General features: G+C 43.7%; 2 protein-coding genes and 1 pseudogene across 2 annotated transcripts; all 3 read left to right on the forward strand.

Annotated features, from left to right (window-relative positions):
- LOC117049502 overlaps window positions 1-18,260 on the forward strand; it is a 156,642-nt pseudogene that overhangs the window by 14,923 nt on the left and 123,459 nt on the right.
- On the forward strand, window positions 5,674-8,025 carry LOC117049612 (protocadherin alpha-5-like). Its single transcript, XM_033154410.1, has one exon. The coding sequence runs from the start codon at window positions 5,674-5,676 to the stop codon at window positions 8,008-8,010; it is 2,337 nt and encodes a 778-aa protein (XP_033010301.1). The 3' UTR covers window positions 8,011-8,025.
- On the forward strand, window positions 12,701-17,850 carry LOC117049616 (protocadherin alpha-10-like). The gene is made up of 2 exons (XM_033154415.1): window positions 12,701-14,998; window positions 17,776-17,850. Exons 1-2 carry the CDS (start codon window positions 12,701-12,703, stop codon window positions 17,848-17,850), a joined length of 2,373 nt encoding a protein of 790 aa, XP_033010306.1.

The raw sequence follows: 18,260 nt of genomic DNA on the forward strand, positions 1-18,260 counted from the left end.
GATGAAACTACAGGGTTGGAGGGGACTGAAAAATGGCACGCAGAACAACCCCTTCCATCTTACAACACTAAAATACAAGAAAAAGCAACTTGGCTTTGTACGTCTTTAACAAAAACATTCAGCACGATCCTGCCTCTTCCCCATACAAAGAGTGGTGTGCAAAGGTGTTCTGAATAGCAAAGTGTCATACCCTTTCCCTGCAATAATTGACCTTCTGTGGTCTGTAGTTCCAGCCATTCATGATGAAATCAGGTACAGCTATAGAGAACTTGACATCCATCATTAATTGCTTATCACCCAAAACAACAACAACAACAACAAAATGAGCTTGATTTGGAGCAACATTTATTTTATTTTATTTTAAACAGGATTTATAGGCCTTTTAATCATCAAAACCTGTAAGCGGGCTGCATAAAAGGTTGGCTGTTTAAGAGGCTGAAAAAGAAGAGTTTGGATAGAAACAACACTTCCTCAGTGCACCAATGAGCACTGAAACAGGATATTCCAACTAGCACAGGGGGATCAGTTCAAAAGGAATCAGTGGGTTGAATCCAACTAAATCCTACTCCGCATAGACCCATTGAAATTAATGAACTTAAGTTAGTCATGTCTTAATAATTTAATGTGTCTACTCTGAGGCAGGCAGCCCTGTTTAGGGACGTTTTTAATGTTTAATGCTGTATTGTGTTTTTAATATTCAGCTGGGAGCCGCCCAGAGTGGCTGGGGAAACCCAGCCAGATGGGCGGGGTATAAATAAGAAATTATTTATTTATTTGAGTAGGACTAGCATTGGATGCGACCCATTCATTCCTGACACATTTGGAGTCTCTGAACTAATAATGACGTAGAGGAAGCAAACAGGATCAACAAATTAAGAATTTTAATTGAGAGTTTAAAGGAAAAGTTTGAAAGGGAATCTAGGAAGACCACAATGCCACAGAGAACATGGCCAGTGAGCATGGTGCTGTGCTGACATGCAGTGTCTGTGCTTTGTTTGTTTTCCTGTCTGAGGATGTGTAAAACCTGCAGCAAGTTCAAGGTGGTATTGCTGCTGGAAGAGAAAGTGCAAGGGCTTGAGACATGCCCATCCATTCTTTGGCTTTTCATGGAAAATGGATAATTTCTAGCTGGAACATGGGAAATACTTTCAAAAGGACAAAAGGAAGGATCAATTTCTAAGGAAGAGGAAGAAAGCCAGATGCAGGAGGTGGGTACATGGAAGAATGTCACACAGGATCAAGATAACCAAGAAGCCTTGTGTCTTTTGGAGCTGTGGAATTGATTCCAGGAATTGCTTATGGAAATTATTTATCAAAGTTCCCCACGATATTCTTCTAAGGAAACTGGTAAATGTGGTTTGATGATGTTACTGGGTGAATTTGTAGCTGGTTGAAAAACTGTATGCCAAGAGTGCTCATCAACGATTCCTTGTTAACCTGGGGACAAGTTGAGTGTCACAGGGACACCTTAGGCCCAGTGTTGCTAAATATATTTATAAATGTCTTGGACAAAGAAGTCAAGGGAATCGAGGTGATACCAAACTGGGTGGAGTAGTTAGTACTTTAGAAGACAGAGACTGGAGAATTGGGCCAAAGCAAACAAAATTAGTTTCAAGAGAAATAACTGCAAAGTTCTGCATTTAGGTAGGAATAATATAGGATGTGTGCTAAGAGCAACACACGTGAAAGGATCTAAGGGTTTTAGTAGACCACAAGCTAGGCATAAGGCAACAGTTTGTTATAGCTAATGTAGTTAAGAAGACTAATGCACCAAAGAATACTGTCCAGATCACAAGATGTAATGGCACTCTATTCTGCTTTAGTCAGATTTCATCTGGAGTTCTGTGTCCAGTTCCGGGCATTGCAATTTAAGAAGGATATTGACTGACTAGAATGTGTTCATGGGAAGGTGACAAAGACCTGGAGACCAAGTCCTATGAGGAAAGGAGTTGAGTGTGTTTAGCCTGGAGAAAAGAAGATTTATGATAGTCATTCTGAAATATTTGAAGGGCTGACACTTTTGGAATAAGGAGTAAATGTTTTTTTTGTTCTAGAAGTTAGGGCATGAATGAGTTGAGTTGCTATTATTGGATGTGAAGTTTTGCATCTTTGAGGGAAATGGAGAACTGAAGAGATGTTGATTCTGGAGCAGCATCCTAGTTGCTGCTGCTGCTGCTGTTGTTGTTGATACCCTGCCCATCTGACTGGGTTGCCCCAGCCACTCTGAGTGGCTTCCAACCGATATAAAAACACAATAAAACATCAAACATTTAAAACTTCCCTCTCTGCTGACCTGCTGTTGGAATGAGTGGACTTATAAGGACTGCCCTTATGCTTAGGTTGTGAGATTTACCATCTGCTAAGGGGTCCAGCAGAGGAATAGCAAGGAACCCAAAGGCAAGGCAGACAAGGTCAAGAAACAGCATGAAGACATTGTTCCAACCAGCATTAATTTGCCAGTCTTTGCAAATCACACAGTGTAGAGCAAGCAGAAAACCCACCAAATTCCTCTCTCCACTAATTTGGCTGAAAGGCCCAAACCACATGAATTCCTACTTAATCCTTGTATGACCAGCTATTCCCAACATGGATGGATGGATGGACAGACACAGATATGTGGGATTGTGGAAGCTTGGTTTCCATAGCTCTTTCCAGGCTCCACCCTCAAAATGTGGCAGGTTTTTACATATTGCCTGCATCATGTCCTGCTCCCATCCAGGACTGAACTCAGTGGCCCCTCACAGCCTTCAGAGACAGCCTGTTTCCTACTCCCACCCCTATCAGCAACAAGAAGATGAACAGATTCAGCTGCTTTTCTAAATCACTCTAAGACAACTTCTTTTGAAAAAAAAAAAAGAGTTCAACTTGAAATAAAGGATACTGTATTTTTCTATGTAGCTGTGGTAATACAGCACCTCTGCATTTAGGGATGCTTCCTGCATATTTGGATGTATGTATGTGAAGGATGATTTGAGTTAAGAAACTCTATTGTTGGAGGATGTTACTCAAGCAATCTCATTCAAATCTCAATTCATTTAGTATCAAAGTGACATGCTTTCAAATAAATGGGGGGTGGGTGGGTGAGTGAGATGTCAGTAATCATTAATGAGATTTAGGCTGCAATCTTATGCACACTTACCTCGGAGTAAGCTCCAGTGAACAATGGGATTGTTCATTGCATGGCACGGTATCTGCTCCCCTGATTTGAAACAGGTAGCGAAGCTGGATTGCCTGCAGTATATTTCCTTCTGAATTGTGGAGCCTCCTAGGTTTAGAGAGAATAAATGTGCTTCGCCTTCTTCTGTACAGCATTCCTCTCGATGATTCCTGAATGTTGTTAACTTAGAGTGCATGGGAAGATGACATTTTATTTGCCCCAAAAAACATTTTGTTTCAAAAATGTTTCTTTATTTTTTTTGTTAGTGCCATCCCATAATTTTTTCGTTTTGTTTCACCTATACAGAGGTGTACCTAGGCTCCCTTGCGCCCCTGGCAAGGAGCTGTATGGCACACACCGCTGTCCCTTGTGCCCTTGGCAAGATGTGTTGGCACCTCCAAAGCCAGGAAAGACCATAGACCAGAAACTCAAAAAGTTTGCTTCCTGTCGCCTTTCATGCTCCTCCAGTGACTTCCTCCATGGCCATTGGGGTTGGGTCTGCTCTCCTCCTCCTCCTCCTCCTCCTCCTCCTCCTCCTCCGTGGGTCTATCTGTCTGCCTCCCTCCATCTGCTCACTGCTTTCCCTCCTGCCACTCCAAGCCAGAGTGCCCCCCTGGATGTGTGCAGGGGAGCCCAACCTGGCCAGCCCCTAGGTAGGTATACCCCTGCACCTATATTATGAAACAGAATTATACACTGACGGGGGGATCCTGCTAGTTCTAGAGTCTATTTTGACTGCAGCATTGGGACATGGCAACTTAAAGGGGGCAACACAGACTAATGGGGGGTAGGGAGGCTGGAAGCCGTCCAAATTCTTCCCCTTGTAGTGTTATAGGTAAAGGGATCCCTGACCATTAGGTGCAGTCATGTCCGATTCTGGGGTTGCGGCACTCATCTTGCGTTACTGGCCGAGGGAGCCGGCGTACAGCTTCCGGGTCATGTGGCCAGCATGACTAAGCCGCTTCTGGTGAACCAGAGCAGCGCACGGAAACGCCGTTTACCTTCCCGCTGGAGCGGTACCTATTTATCTACTTGCACTTTGACGTGCTTTCAAACTGCTACGTGTGCAGGAGCAGGGACCGAGCAACGGGAGTTCATCCCGTTGCGGGGATTCGAACCGCCGACCTTCTGATCAGCAAGCCCTAGGCTCTGTGGTTTAACCCACAGCGCCACCCGCATCCCTCTGTAGTATTATAGTAGGTTTATACTGTGTAGTTTATATTATGTAGTGTTATAGTAGGTTTATATATGTGCACTAATGAAATTAATTTGAGATTGGCAGCGTTCACATGTCCATAGCATCCCCCAAAACATAGATGAATGCACATATGTGTATGCTAACAATTCCATATTTTGTAAAAAGTCTTAAAATATACTTTTTTCTCCCTTTTGGAGAATCACAGTTACATAGAAAGATAGCTTTTTTTTTTAACTTGGCAAAATACAGTATATGATTTCTGTAAAGCAATTGGTCCTAAGAATCCTTAAACCCACCCAAGGCAATGAAATTGAAATTATAAGATGAAAGCCATACAAGATTCTGAAAAGGGAAGGTATCCTTGGTCTCTAGGGACCTAACTGTATGGGCGATTCAGGTCTGAACACTACCCACATTCACGTCGGGCACAGTTTACTTGAATGGTGAGACACCCCATGCTCAGAAACGTATGGGCATGTATAGAAATAGGAATAACGAAGTGGGGAGAAATAAGCTGCAGCTTCCTTCGATCTTCTGTCTCAAATCGCCCAGCTTTCCTCCCACTTTTTGTGGCCATTAGTGTATAATTCTGTTCCTAGTTCCTTATTTGCGGTTGATTTATCAGCAGTTCAGCTGAGATTTTCACTAACTAAAGTGGAAAAGCAACCCCTAGACTAGGGGAAGCCCTTTATCTTCAAATACCAGTATACAATGAATCATATTCCCATCAACACTTTCCCTTACATAAAAATGCTGAAACCGAAACTAATTTCAAGATTTCAAAATGAAGTTGTAAACCACGCAACAAATGAGTCTTGTTGTTTGTAACTATGAGTTGGAGGTTTTCAGAATCACAGAACTGAAATGACAACAGTTAGCAGCAAATGAAAAGATACATGCAGAATATAATAAACATATCTTTCAAGTAAAATCATTCATATTAATTTATTTTCATCGACTGAAAGTGATGGCATGAAACAAGACTCCAAGAAGGCCTTCTCACATAAGGAAACTGTACTTCCCCATCTAGTCGCACGATGTCGCTCTCTGCTTAAATATCTTGCTAAGAATAAAAAGGTGTGCACAAGGCTCTCCCTCTTCTTTGTCATCAGATATCTTTCCGTGCTTGCAAATGGATGGGTGAGCAAAATGGATATTACGGAGCTGGATTAATTTTTTTAAAAAAATATTTTATAAAGCTGTGACATGAAATAATATATGAAATAATATTTCTGAGATGGTTGCTCTATGGGGAGACTCTTCCTCAGTGGGGAGAAGGCAGCTGCTGCAGCTGATTTTGCTTCACACAGCCTGGGAAATGGGGAGCGGCCAGCTCCATTATTCTGTGCCTGAAGAATCCCAGCATGGCACCTTTGTGGGCCGCATCGCCCAGGATCTGGGGCTGGAGGTGGAGGAGCTCATGCCTCGAATGTTCCGGATGGAGTCCCAAGGAGATGGGGACTATTTCAAGGTAAATGAGCAGAATGGGATTTTGTTTGTTAATTCTCGGATAGACAGGGAGGAGCTGTGTGGCAAAAGCCCGATATGCAGCATCCACCTGGAGGTGATTGTGGATAAACCCCTGACGGTCTTCCATGTGGAAGTGGAGATTGCAGACATAAATGACAATGCCCCCGTTTTCTCAGTCAGAGAGCAGAATTTAGCTGTCTTAGAATCGAGAGTGCAGGGTTCCTATTTCCCAATAGAAGAAGCTTCTGATGCAGACATTGGTAGCAATGGCCAGGTAAACTACAAGCTCAGCCCCAACGAATATTTTTCTGTGGAAGAGATAAAGAATTATGAGCACAGCAAGTCTTTGGTTATGACATTAAAAAGACCACTGGATCGTGAAGTATCTGCAGAGCATCACCTGCTCCTTTCAGCATCAGATAGTGGGCAGCCAGCACTCACAGGCACAGTCCTACTGATTATCACTGTGGTAGATGTCAATGACAATGCACCTGCCTTTAACCAATCAGTTTACAAAACTGAATTATTGGAAAACTCTGCAATGGGAACATTAGTTATTAAACTGGAGGCGAGCGATTTGGATGAGGGGATTAATAAAGAGATTTCCTATTCACTTAGCAACCTTGTTGCTCCCAGTATAAAGGAAATGTTTAGCATAGATCCTAATAATGGAGAACTTAGAGTGAAAGGAACGGTGGATTTTGAAGAGAGTACAGCATATGATATTCAAATTGAAGCAACAGACAAAAGCACTTATCCCTTGTCTGGACACTGCAAAGTTCTCATTAAGGTTTTGGATGTGAATGACAATAGCCCTGAGATGTCACTGAAGTCTCTATCTGTGCCAGTTGCAGAGGACTCCCCACCAGGGACAGTGGTGGCTCTGATCAGCATCTCAGACAGGGACTCTGGGGCTAATGGGCAAGTGAGCTGCTCTGTGACGCCCTCCCACCTACCCTTCAAGCTATCGTCCACTTTCAAGAATTACTACTCTCTGGTGGTGGCTGAGCCCCTGGACCGGGAGCGGGAAGCAGAATACAAGCTGGTAGTGACTGCCCAGGATGAAGGGACTCCATCACTATCAACCAGCAGCACCCTGGTGGTACCCATTGGCGACGTGAACGACAACGCTCCTGCTTTTCCTCAGCCTTCCTACACGGTCTTTGTGAAGGAGAACAACCCACCGGGTGCTCACATCTTCACGGTGTCTGCCTCAGATCCAGATGTGGCTGAGAACAGCCTGATCAGCTACTGGCTGGACGAGAAACTCTGGCCCCTGTCGAGCTACATCTCGGTGCACTCAGAAAGCGGGAAGCTCTATGCTCTTCAGCCCTTAGACTATGAGGAGGTGAAGCTGCTGGAGTTCCAAGTGAGGGCCAAGGATGCTGGGCTGCCCTCCTTGTGTGGCAATGTGACGGTGCAAGTCTTTGTGGTGGATGAGAACGACAATGTGCCAGCTGTGACTGTACCAGCAGAGGAGACTTCCACCCTGCTGGTGGTCCCCCTGACAGCTGGGCATGTGGTGGGCAAGATTCGTGCCCTGGATGCTGACTCTGGCTACAACGCATGGCTGCGCTATGAGATGCATGAGGGGTCCAGTAGGCTTTGGCGGGTGGGACTGTACAGTGGTGAGATCAGTACAACACGTGCCCTGGAGGAGGCGGAGGGCAGCAGCAGCCATAGTTTGCTGGTTGTGGTGAAGGACCATGGGAAGCCCGCTTTGTCTGCCACCGCCACGCTGAGTATTTCGTTGGTGGCCAGTGTCCAGGCCCTCCCAGCTGATGCCCGCCTTCCCAGAAGGGGAGGGAGCCCCAATCCCCTGGCGGAGAACATCAACATCTACCTCATCATAGCCATCTGTGCAGTGTCCAGCTTGTTCCTGCTGGCCATCATTGCATATATGGCCCTGCGGTGCCATTGCCAGCCTAAGGAGGCCGTGGTGTATGGTCCTGGAACAGCCACGCTGGTGTGTGCCAGTGAGGTGGGCAGCTGGTCCTATTCAAATCGTCACAGTCACATCTTGGGGGGCGTGACGGGAGACTCCAACGCCAAAAGCGACCTCATGGTTTTCAGCCCCAACATACCTGCTTATGCAGAAAATGGAAAACCACAGGATCTGCTCTGTGTAACGGTTAGTAACCCCTCTTTTAATTCATATAGTTTGTTCAGAACATTTTTGCAATAACAGGAATACATTGTAATCACATTTTAATGTTTCCAAGGTCCATATGAACCCCCTTAAGAAGGATGCCACTGATATTCCAAATATTGTACTGGGATTTAGTATTTGTATTTGGTCAAAAAGTTAGCAACACCTTTCAAAGGATCCTTGATTTGTACTTGGTTATGTGGAAGATAGTATTCACAATCTTTCCCTTTTCAGTTGCTTGTTTTTCGATGAATATCCTCTGTCTCAGGAGGAAGACAAAGAGATCTGTTCCTTTCTCTGCATTTGGCTCGGAAGCTGGCATGCGAATTCTTTTCTTAGTTCCTTAGTCCAAAAAGAATATTGCAGAGTTGGGGAAAGTTAGGAAAATTGCAACCAAAATGATCAAGGTGACGGAGCAAACCCCTTATAAGGAAATGTTGCAGCATTTGGGATTTTTTAGTTCAGAGTAAAGGTGAGTAAGAGGAGACATAATAGAATATAAAATAGTGTATAAAATAATAATAACAATTATTCTTATTCTTCTTCTTATTATTATTATTTGTACCCCGCCCATCTGGCTGGATTTCCCCAGCCACTCTGGGTGGCTTCCAACAAAAATCAAATACAAAAATATCACAGATTAAAAACTTCCCTAAAAAGGGCTGCCTTCAGGTATTTTCTGAATGTCAGGTAGTTGCTTATCTCTTTGACCTTTGATGGGAGGGTGTTCCACAGGGCGGGTGCCACTACCGAGAAGGCCCTCTGCCTGGTTCTCTGTAGCTTTGCTTCTCGCAGTGAGGGAACTGCCAGAAGGCCCTCGGCGCTGGACCTCAGTGTCTGGGCTGAATGATGGGGGTGGAGACACTCCTTCAGGTATACTGGGCCTTTGAGGCCGTTTAGGGCTTTAAAGGTCAGCACCAACACTTTGAATTGTGCTCGGAAACGTACTGGGAGCCAATGTAGATCTCTCAGGACCGGTGTTATGTGGTCCCGGCGGCCACTCCCAGCCACCAGTCTAGCTGCCGCATGCATGGCATGAAGAAAGTGGAGAGAAGAGTTTTCCTCCCTCTCATGTCACTGGAACTGGTGGACACTGAGGTTGGGAGATGTAGGAGAGATAACAGAAAGTACTTTTTTCACACAGCACATAGTCAAGCTGGGGAATCCACTCCCCCAGGAGGCAGGGGTGGCCATTATCCAAGGTGGCTTTAAAAGAAGACTGGACCAATTCAAGGAGGAGAGAGGGGGCTGTTGATAACTGCTAGTCATGATGGCTATCCTGTGCCTCCATTGCCAGAGGTAGCATGTTTCTGAATACCAGTTGTGGGTTCCTGGTCTTTATTTTTCATATGTAGTTGTGGGGAGGATGCTGCCAGTACTCTCCCACCCTTGCTAGGTTCTGGATTGTTGGCACGTGCGCCATTTGTTTAGTTGTTTAGGGAACTTTTTTATTTAAAAATAATAATTTTTGAAATTGAAGTTTTCAAATATTCCAGGTTTCCAGTCAAAAGAATTTTTAAAGAATATTTGTGTGTGTCCCTCCAAGCCATAAAATGTGATGTCGATTCTGGGCATGTAGGCAGGCATTGTTTTCCTGTGAATAGCACCTTTTAATTTTTTATTTTTTTTTAAATTGTGAAAATTGTTGTAACATTTTTTGCACAAAAGAGTAGTTTAAAAAAATGCGTTGCTCCAAGTCAGGCAAGGTTGCACTTCTTTTCTCATTCTTTTTCCTGCGTCCCATAACTGGAAGGACAATTTTTATTTTTAATGCTCCCCCCCACTCCATCTATTATTCAGGGTGATGAAAAATAAATAAACAATTCAAGGCAGTGCTTGCTGCTGGCGGAGGCTGCTGGAGAAGTACAAGTGCTGCTAGAGAAGAAATGAAAATTGGAGAGAGGGGAAGGGGAAGGGGAAGGGGAAGGGGAAGGGGAAGGGGAAGAATTAAAGTGAAGGATTGATCCACTCACAGGAAGACCCCTGATGCAAAGCATCCATTACCCAAAGAGCAGTGGTTTGGGGGAACTTACTGAATTATCTCTGGGTTGGGGAAATCTGAATTTAGAAGCTAAAATGTGTGAGATCACAGTACTTTGCTTGGACAACGTTAAGTTAAATTAATGAGAACACAAGCAACTTCCAATCCAAATTATGCTCTAGTGTGGACAAGCCCCACTATAGACCTGAGATTCTGCCTGTGTACATAAAGGAATAAAGACGACTGCAAGCCAAGTGGATAATGAGCCCTCTCGGCCGAATGCCAGGCAGCCATTCTCTGGTCCGGTACGCTTCCTACCGATGTGAGTAATTAACAGTCTTAGCAGAGTAACACAGCGAGTCCCTGGAATGTAAGTCCAATTAAGGCTTCTGAACATGATAGTCCTTTATCCAAGACATCCTTTATTGCAGAAAATATATACATCAGCTGGGAGCATTCGACTCCTCCATGTTGCTCGCAGCCCACACAAATCAGAACTGCGACACAGAAAACACAATAGCAATACAACAATACACAAACGAAAGCATCCAGTGCAAAGGAACGTCACTTCCTGTGCAGAGTTAACCCTGTGTTAACCTGATACTACAACAGTACATACCCTAGCTTTATATTCAAAGCAATTTCCCCCTCAAAGAATCCAGGCAACTGTAGTTTGTTAAGGGTGCTGGGACTTGTAGCTTTAAAGTCATGGTGTGTATTCCATCTGACCAGAGACATAACCACTACACCTATTAATGAAACCTATCCATCCCTGGTTTGGGGGACTAGAAGATGAACAGACCGCCTTTATCAAGATGCATGACAGTTAAGGACAAATTAACCTTCAGTGCAGGCTTTTCAGCACAGGTGTAATATGTGTTGTAATGTGTGTAATATGTAACATTTCCCTCTGCACTCAGCCCTATAGGTAGGCCAGGAACCACCGTGACTCTGTGTCCCCAGTATCCAATTCATGGAGCTGGTCCAGGATGATACCATGGACTGGAATCAGGATCTGTGCTTTTAATTTGTTCATAAGTTATCTAGAATTAGGTTACAGGTGGGTAGCCGTGTTGGTCTGCCATAGTCGAAACACTGTGTATCTGAAGAAGTGTGCATGCACACGAAAGCTCATACCAAGAACAAACTCAGTTGGTCTCTAAGGTGCTACTAGAAAGAATTAGGTGTGAACAGTGAGGTCGTCCGTTTGCTAATGATACCAAATTGTTCATCGGAGGGTTAAAACAAGGAGGGAATTCAGTTTTCTCTTGAAAGTATTTCTTCTAACCGGGTGAATGAGAGTAAAGGGCCAAATGCAGTTCAATGTAAGCAAGTGGAAATCAAGGCACATTGAGGCAACCCCTTTCCCCCACTTCTGCTCATGGGATCTAACCTGGCAGTTACAGACCAAGAACGAGACTTTGGGATGATATTGGACAGTGTGATGAAGGTGCCAGTCCAGTGCACAGCGGCTGTGAAAAATGTGAATTGCAAGCAATTGCAAATAAAATTGCCAATATTGTCATTTGTTTTTTACATTTTAAAATATCCCACCAAGGAGTTCAAGGTGACATACCTTGTTCTGCCCCTTTCCGTATTATCCTCACAACAACGCCGTGAAGTTGGTTGAGCTGAAAGTTGGTGACAGGTCCAAGGCCAGCCAGTGAGGTTCATGGCTGACTGGGGATTTGAACCTTGGCCTCCCATGTTCTTCTCTGACACTCTAACCACTGCACCACACTGGCTTTATGCCATCATCATCATTAGTCACTTTCCTCACAAAAGTGACTATAAGCAAAAACAAATATCAACACAAAAACCAATTACAACAAACACAGCCAATAAAAAAAACCCTAACCAACACATCTATACCAACAAAAGACAGGTCTTACACTAAGAGGGGCCATACGTACTGGAAACCCTACAAATTAAGGGCCCAAAGTCCTGAAAGAAAGGAAAGTTTTTGCCCGGCTCCCAAAAATAAAGAGAGCACTAGGCAAGTCTCCCTAGAGAGAACTTTCCATAAATGGGGAGCCACCACAGAAAAGGCCTGTTCTTGTGTTGCTATACTTCAGACCTCCTGTGGAGGGGGCATATGAAGAAGGGCCTCAGAGGATGATCACAGCGTTTGGATCAGTTCATGAGGGGATTGATTCTTGAGGTATTGGGGTGCTGAGCCACACAAGACTTTATAGATGAAAACCAGCATTTTGAATTGAGCCTTGGAAACTAATTAGTAGTGGGTAATAGTCATGCTGGAATTGGTGTTACATATTTAGACTGCCCTGCCCTGGTGAATAATCTGGGAAGATAAACACTGTATAAACTATTAACAAAACAACGAGGTTGATTAAGAATTATTTAATAATTAAAATATCAGAAGAGTCCGCAAACCAGTAAAAACAATTTTGGAAGCCCTGCTAAACCACTGTGCTTGTGAATTCAGACACACGGTGTCACTCTTGCCTACAAAATCCCTTCAGGAAACCTAAGGAAATTGGCTGCCCTGCCCTCAGATAGAAAGCAAATCATCTGATGCAAGAATCCGGAGGAAAACCCCAAATGCCGTCAAAATATAACAGAACAAAGCAGATCCCACCGTTTCAAGAGCAAATTTCATTAACCAAAGGATGAATTTATAGCATCAGGAAACCTCACATTCTGGCCATCATTCTAAGAAACCACAGCTCAATGGAGACAGAGAGAAGGCAGCTGCTACAGCTGATTTTGCTTCACACAGCCTGGATGGTGGGGAGCGGCCAGCTCCATTATTCTGTGCCGGAGGAATCGCAGCATGGCACCTTTGTGGGCCGCATTGCCCAGGATCTGGGGCTGGACGTTGAGGAGCTGGTGCCTCGGATGTTCCGGATGGTTTCCAAAGGACAGGAGGACTATTTTGAGGTAAATGTACAGAATGGTGTTTTGTTTGTGAATTCCCGGATAGACAGGGAGCAGCTGTGTGCTCAGAGTCCCATTTGCATCATTCATCTAGAGATGATTGTGGACAAGCCTCTCAGGATCTTCCATGCAGAGGTGGAGATCAGGGACATAAATGACAATGCCCCCATTTTCCCAGTAAATGAACATCAACTATTTATTTTGGAATCTAGGCTGCTGGGCTCCTATTTTCCACTGGAGGGAGCTTCAGATGCTGATATTGGTTCAAATGGTCTGCTTACCTACATCCTTAGTCCAAATGATTATTTTCAGCTACGTGAAGAAAAGCATGGAGATCTCAGCAAATCTTTAGCACTTGTGCTATACAATGCCCTGGATCGAGAAAAAATCTCTGTACATCATTTATTACTTTCTGCCACTGATGGGGGACAACCAGAGCTAACTGGTTCAGTGCAGCTGAAGATAACTGTACTAGATGTAAATGATAATGTACCAATGTTTAACCAGTCTGTGTATGAGGTGCATCTGCTTGAAAATATCACAGAGGGAACACCAGTCCTTACTTTGACTGCTTATGACTTGGATGAAGGAACAAATAAAGAAATACTGTATTCGTTTAGCAATATGATGCCTCCCCATTTAAGGCAGATTTTTTCCATAGATTCCAACACAGGTGAAATCAAAACCAAAGGAAAGATAGACTTTGAAGATACTAACTTATTTGAATTGCAAGTGGAAGCTGCTGATCAAGGGTCCTACTCTTTGGTCGGACACTGCAAAGTTCTGATCCAGGTTTTGGATGTGAATGACAATGCTCCAGAACTGTCTGTGACATCCATCTCTGTGCCAGTGCCAGAGGACTCCCCACTGGGGACAGTGGTGGCCCTGATGAGCATATCGGACAGTGATGCAGGCATCAATGCTCAAGTTAGCTGCTCCCTGTGGCCACATGGACTTCCCTTCAGGCTGATATCCACCTTTAAGAATTACTACTCACTGGTGCTGACTGAATCCCTGGACCGCGAGGAGGTGGCTGAATACAGGCTGGTGGTGACAGTCCAAGACCAAGGGACTCCATCACTGTCAGCCAGCAGCAGCTTGGTGGTGCCCATCGGCGATGTGAATGACAATGCGCCTGCTTTTCCTCAGCCCTCCTACACGGTCTTTGTGAAGGAGAACAACCCACCAGGTGCTCACATCTTCACAGTGTCTGCCTCAGATCCAGATGTGGCTGAAAACGCCCTGGTTAGCTACTGGCTGGATGACAAGCTCTGGCCACTGTCGAGCTACATCTCGGTGCACTCAGAAAGCGGGAAGCTCTATGCTCTTCAGCCCTTGGATTATGAAGAGGTGAAGTTGTTGGAGTTCCAAGTGAGGGCCAAGGATGCTGGGCTGCCCTCCTTGTGTGGCAATGTGACGGTGCAAGTCTTTGTGGTGGATGAGAATGATAATGCACCTGAAGTTTCTAAGGCAGCAGAGGCCCCCATCCTGCTGGTAGTTCCTGTTACTGCAGGACACATGGTGGGCAAGATCCGTGCCCTGGATGCTGACTCCGGCTACAATGCCTGGTTGCACTATGAGCTGCATGAAGGAAGTAGTAGCTCCTGGCGTGTGGGGCTGTACAGTGGTGAGATTAGTACTACACATGCACTGGATGAGGGGGTAGGCAATAACATGATTCTGTTGGTGCTGGTGAAGGACCATGGCAAGCCTGCACTTTCAACCACAGCTACATTGAGTATTTCCCTGGTAGCAAGCACCCAGGCTGCTCAAGCTGATGCCCACCTCTCCAGAATGGGAGGGAGCCTAAAGCCCCTGGTGGATACTACAAACATTTACCTGATTATTGCCATCTGCTCCATGTCCAGCTTGTTCCTGCTTGCCATCGTTGTGTATGTGGCTCTGCGATGCCAGTCTCAGCTCAAGGACGGTGCCAGGTATGGTCCTGGCACAGCCACACTAGTGTGCGCCAGTGAAGTAGGTAGCTGGTCGTATTCACAACGTCATAGTCGGAACCTGGGATGTGTGGCTGGGGAAGCTGGTATCAAGAATGACCTCATGGTTTTCAGCCCCAATATTCCTGTCTTTGCTGTGAACACAGGAGTAGGAAATGCAAAGGAGCTTGTTCCAAATTTATCTGGAGAGGTGAGTCACATGGAAACCTTAAGAATCCTCATAACTCATAATCCTCTTGTATTCCTTCCTGGTTTGAATACATGGCCTTATACTATAGGACACCATATATAGAGACAATGTGGCTTAATTGCTCTGTGCACTTCTATATATTTATCTGTTCTCTTTCTTTCTTTTTTAATGTAATTTTTATTATTTTTACACTATACTACTACAATATAAAATTAAATCAAACATTTTCATACATTTTCCATTTTGGCTTGCAAAGCCATGACTTCCCTCAATCCCTCCACATGGCTTTTGGAATTATATCTTGACATTATACTTCTTTAATCAACCATTGCTTACATTATCATAAGATTCCTTCTTATTTTTACTACCATACTTACAATAATATATCTACACAATAACTACAAAACTTCTTGAAGTCCTATTAGCGTGTTCAATTGTAAATTGTCTTTTAAATAGTTCGTAAACTTTAACCAGTCTTTGATGAATTTCTGGTCCCACTGTTCCCGGATTCTTCCCGTCATTTTGTCCAATTCTGTATATTCCGTCAATTTCACCGTCCATTCTTCTTTCGTCGGTAATTCTTCTTGTTTCCATTTTTGTGCTAGAAGAATTCTAGCTGCAGTCACTGCATATTGGAAAAGTTTAATGTCCTTCTTTTCAATGTCTGTACCTACAATACCTAATAAGAAAGCTTCAGGCTTCTTAACAAAATTATATTTCAACATTTTTCTTAACTCATGATATATCATATCCCAATACATTCTCACCTTCTTACACTATCTGTTCTCTTTCTTAATTTAATTTCTTGCCTATCCTTCCACCCAGGCTCAAGAGAGGTACAATTTTGCTTACAATAAAAAAGTATAAAACGTATAAAAAGTATAAAATTCATTTCATAATTAACAATATTTGATGGACCTCCAGTGAGAATATTACAGTGCAGTAGGAGGTGTGTGTGGGGGAGGAATTCACTCTTCCCTTACTTTGAGAAGTGATGCCCTTAGCTGTTAGAAGCTTTCCCTGAGGAGAAGGTATTTTGGATATGTAGACTTACATCCCTTTAATTGTGATGTAGCTTTGCGGGAAAGGGTGTAGGAAGCTTGGTTAGATGCCTGTGTCCTATGATGTACCCTAGTCTCTAGGCAGCTCTGACATGCATGTGTTTCAATGCATTGGCTCCTTTCAAATTGCTACCACTGTGGAAATCCCTAAATTTTCTATGAACTCTGGTCAGGTTTTCAAGGGATTTCCTGCATTACCAATTAGTCATTACTGATACTTTTTTAAATTTAAAAACTATTTAGCAGGACCTACTGTTGGGTAGGATCATGATGATGACATAATAGCAAAAACTTTAGAAGTGGCTTCAGATGTCCATTCAGCCACAAATTGCACAAGGTAGCCTAGGCCCACTCATGATCACTCAGTCTAATCTGTATGATAGAGAAGAAGAGTTTTGATTTGATAGCCCGCTTTATCGCTACCCGAAGGAGTCTCAAAGCGGCTCACATTCTCCTTTCCCTTCCTCCCCTACAACAAACACTCTGTGAGGTGAGTGGGGCTGAGAGACTTCAGAGAAGTGTGACTAGCCCAAGGTCACCCAGCAGCTGCATGTGGAGGAGCAGAGAATCGAACCTGGTTCACCAGATTACAAGTCCACTGCTCTTAACCACTACACCACACTGTAATACAACCACATGTATTACGAACCTGAGCTCCGAGATTCCAAAGTGATAAGAACAAGACAGGAGAAAGTAATCCTGAAAATATTTGCAAAGGTAGTTTTTGCAAGAGCATCCTTTTTTTTGTCACCCATTCTTGAAAATAAGGTGGAATTACAGTAATGGTGGGCTTTCAGGCAAAACAGGAATAATTTGGGCTCAGATCAAGTGAGAAAAGGTCTTTTTATAATGTGTGATTAGCATCATGTATCTTAATTTTATTTGTAATGACAAAGTAAAACCAGATGATAAGAACAGTTTGGAATTACATGACCAAACAGCTGCATTTCTGCATCCATTTGTTTAACCAATATCATTGTTGAAAGCCATTACAGCAATTTGGCCATCACTATCCCTTAGCCTAATCTACGTCACAGGGATGATGTGCAAATAGTGAGGAGGGAAACATGCTGCTCTGAGCTACTTGGAGGGCAGGTTGCATAGAATCATAGCAAACGAAATGAACCCGAGAGAACGGAGCTCTTCAACTTCAGACTCCAGATATGCTATTCAATTTATCAGCATGCCCCCCTTCCCTGAAAAATCCCAACAACTCATTGTTCTCATAAAGATTCCTTTTAATATTCTTTAGAAGGCTGACAGATTGAGAAAGAAATTAATTTCTGTGGATAGAACCACTTCACTGTTTGAATTAGAGCTCCATGAATAAAGCATGCACGGAAACTTATGATTGGTCGCCCTTAACTATTCAAATAGCACCATCAGTGAGCATGGTATTTTATAGAGCGAAAGAGGATATGTCTGTGCTCCGAGGAACTTACAATCTAAAGCTTGTCATAAAGGCAGCATAATCAGATGGACCCAAATGAATCTGAGTGCAAGACTGACTTGGGCATATGTAGATAGGTTATCCTGTGACTCCCAATAATCATGGTCCATCATTTGTGACCCTTCCTGTTCTTCCTTTTTCTTTCTTGACGTGGCAGAGGGATTTTGCTCAGGGTTTGGATTGTGTTTTGTAATGTAATGAGAATCTAGAAGGAATTCTTCCCACCGCTGTTAGAGTGTGCCTTGTTTGATTTGCTTTAATCTCAGCATGCACATTTGGCAAAGAATCTCAGCTCTCAGGCTGTTCAGCACTGTGACAGTGGCCTGGCCTTCATTGTATAGGTTGATGGGAGGACCGTGGACTGGTGACAAGAGAAACTTGCCAGTGAGGACGGCCCCTTTGGCCCCTTGTGAAAACATAGTGAAGGAAAAATGGCCAAGAAAGAAAAATAAGAGTTTCTAAAATGAGTAGAACACTTCTAACAATGTGGGTAACCCAGTACAAAACTCTAGGGCGGGGGCAAAGCCAATTAAGTCAACATGTATTCTCTACCTAGAATGCAGAACAGGCTTTATTTCTTAAAAAAAAATACTGTGATGTGGTTAAGAAACACTAACTTTTCAAGGAAAAAAATACTACAATACATCATCAGCAAATGAATCCTATTTTATTATAGAGCCAAAAAGGGGGGACAATAAAAAGGAAGGAACATTTGTATGTCACTAATACTGATTTGTCACAAGATGTCGCT

This window comes from Lacerta agilis, chromosome 7 (genome assembly GCF_009819535.1).
Source record: "Lacerta agilis isolate rLacAgi1 chromosome 7, rLacAgi1.pri, whole genome shotgun sequence".
Lineage (NCBI taxonomy): Eukaryota > Metazoa > Chordata > Lepidosauria > Squamata > Lacertidae > Lacerta > Lacerta agilis.

What these genes read in the sequence shown, in the direction of transcription:
- LOC117049612 (XM_033154410.1), top strand. Translation starts at nt 5,674, where the DNA reads ATGGGGAGCGGCCAGCTCCATTATTCTGTGCCTGAAGAATCCCAGCAT.
- LOC117049616 (XM_033154415.1), top strand. Translation starts at nt 12,701, where the DNA reads ATGGTGGGGAGCGGCCAGCTCCATTATTCTGTGCCGGAGGAATCGCAG. An exon ending in TTCCAAATTTATCTGGAGAG is followed by an intron (nt 14,999 to 17,775) that starts GTGAGTCACATG and finishes CTTTAATCTCAG; the next exon opens with CATGCACATTTGGCAAAGAA.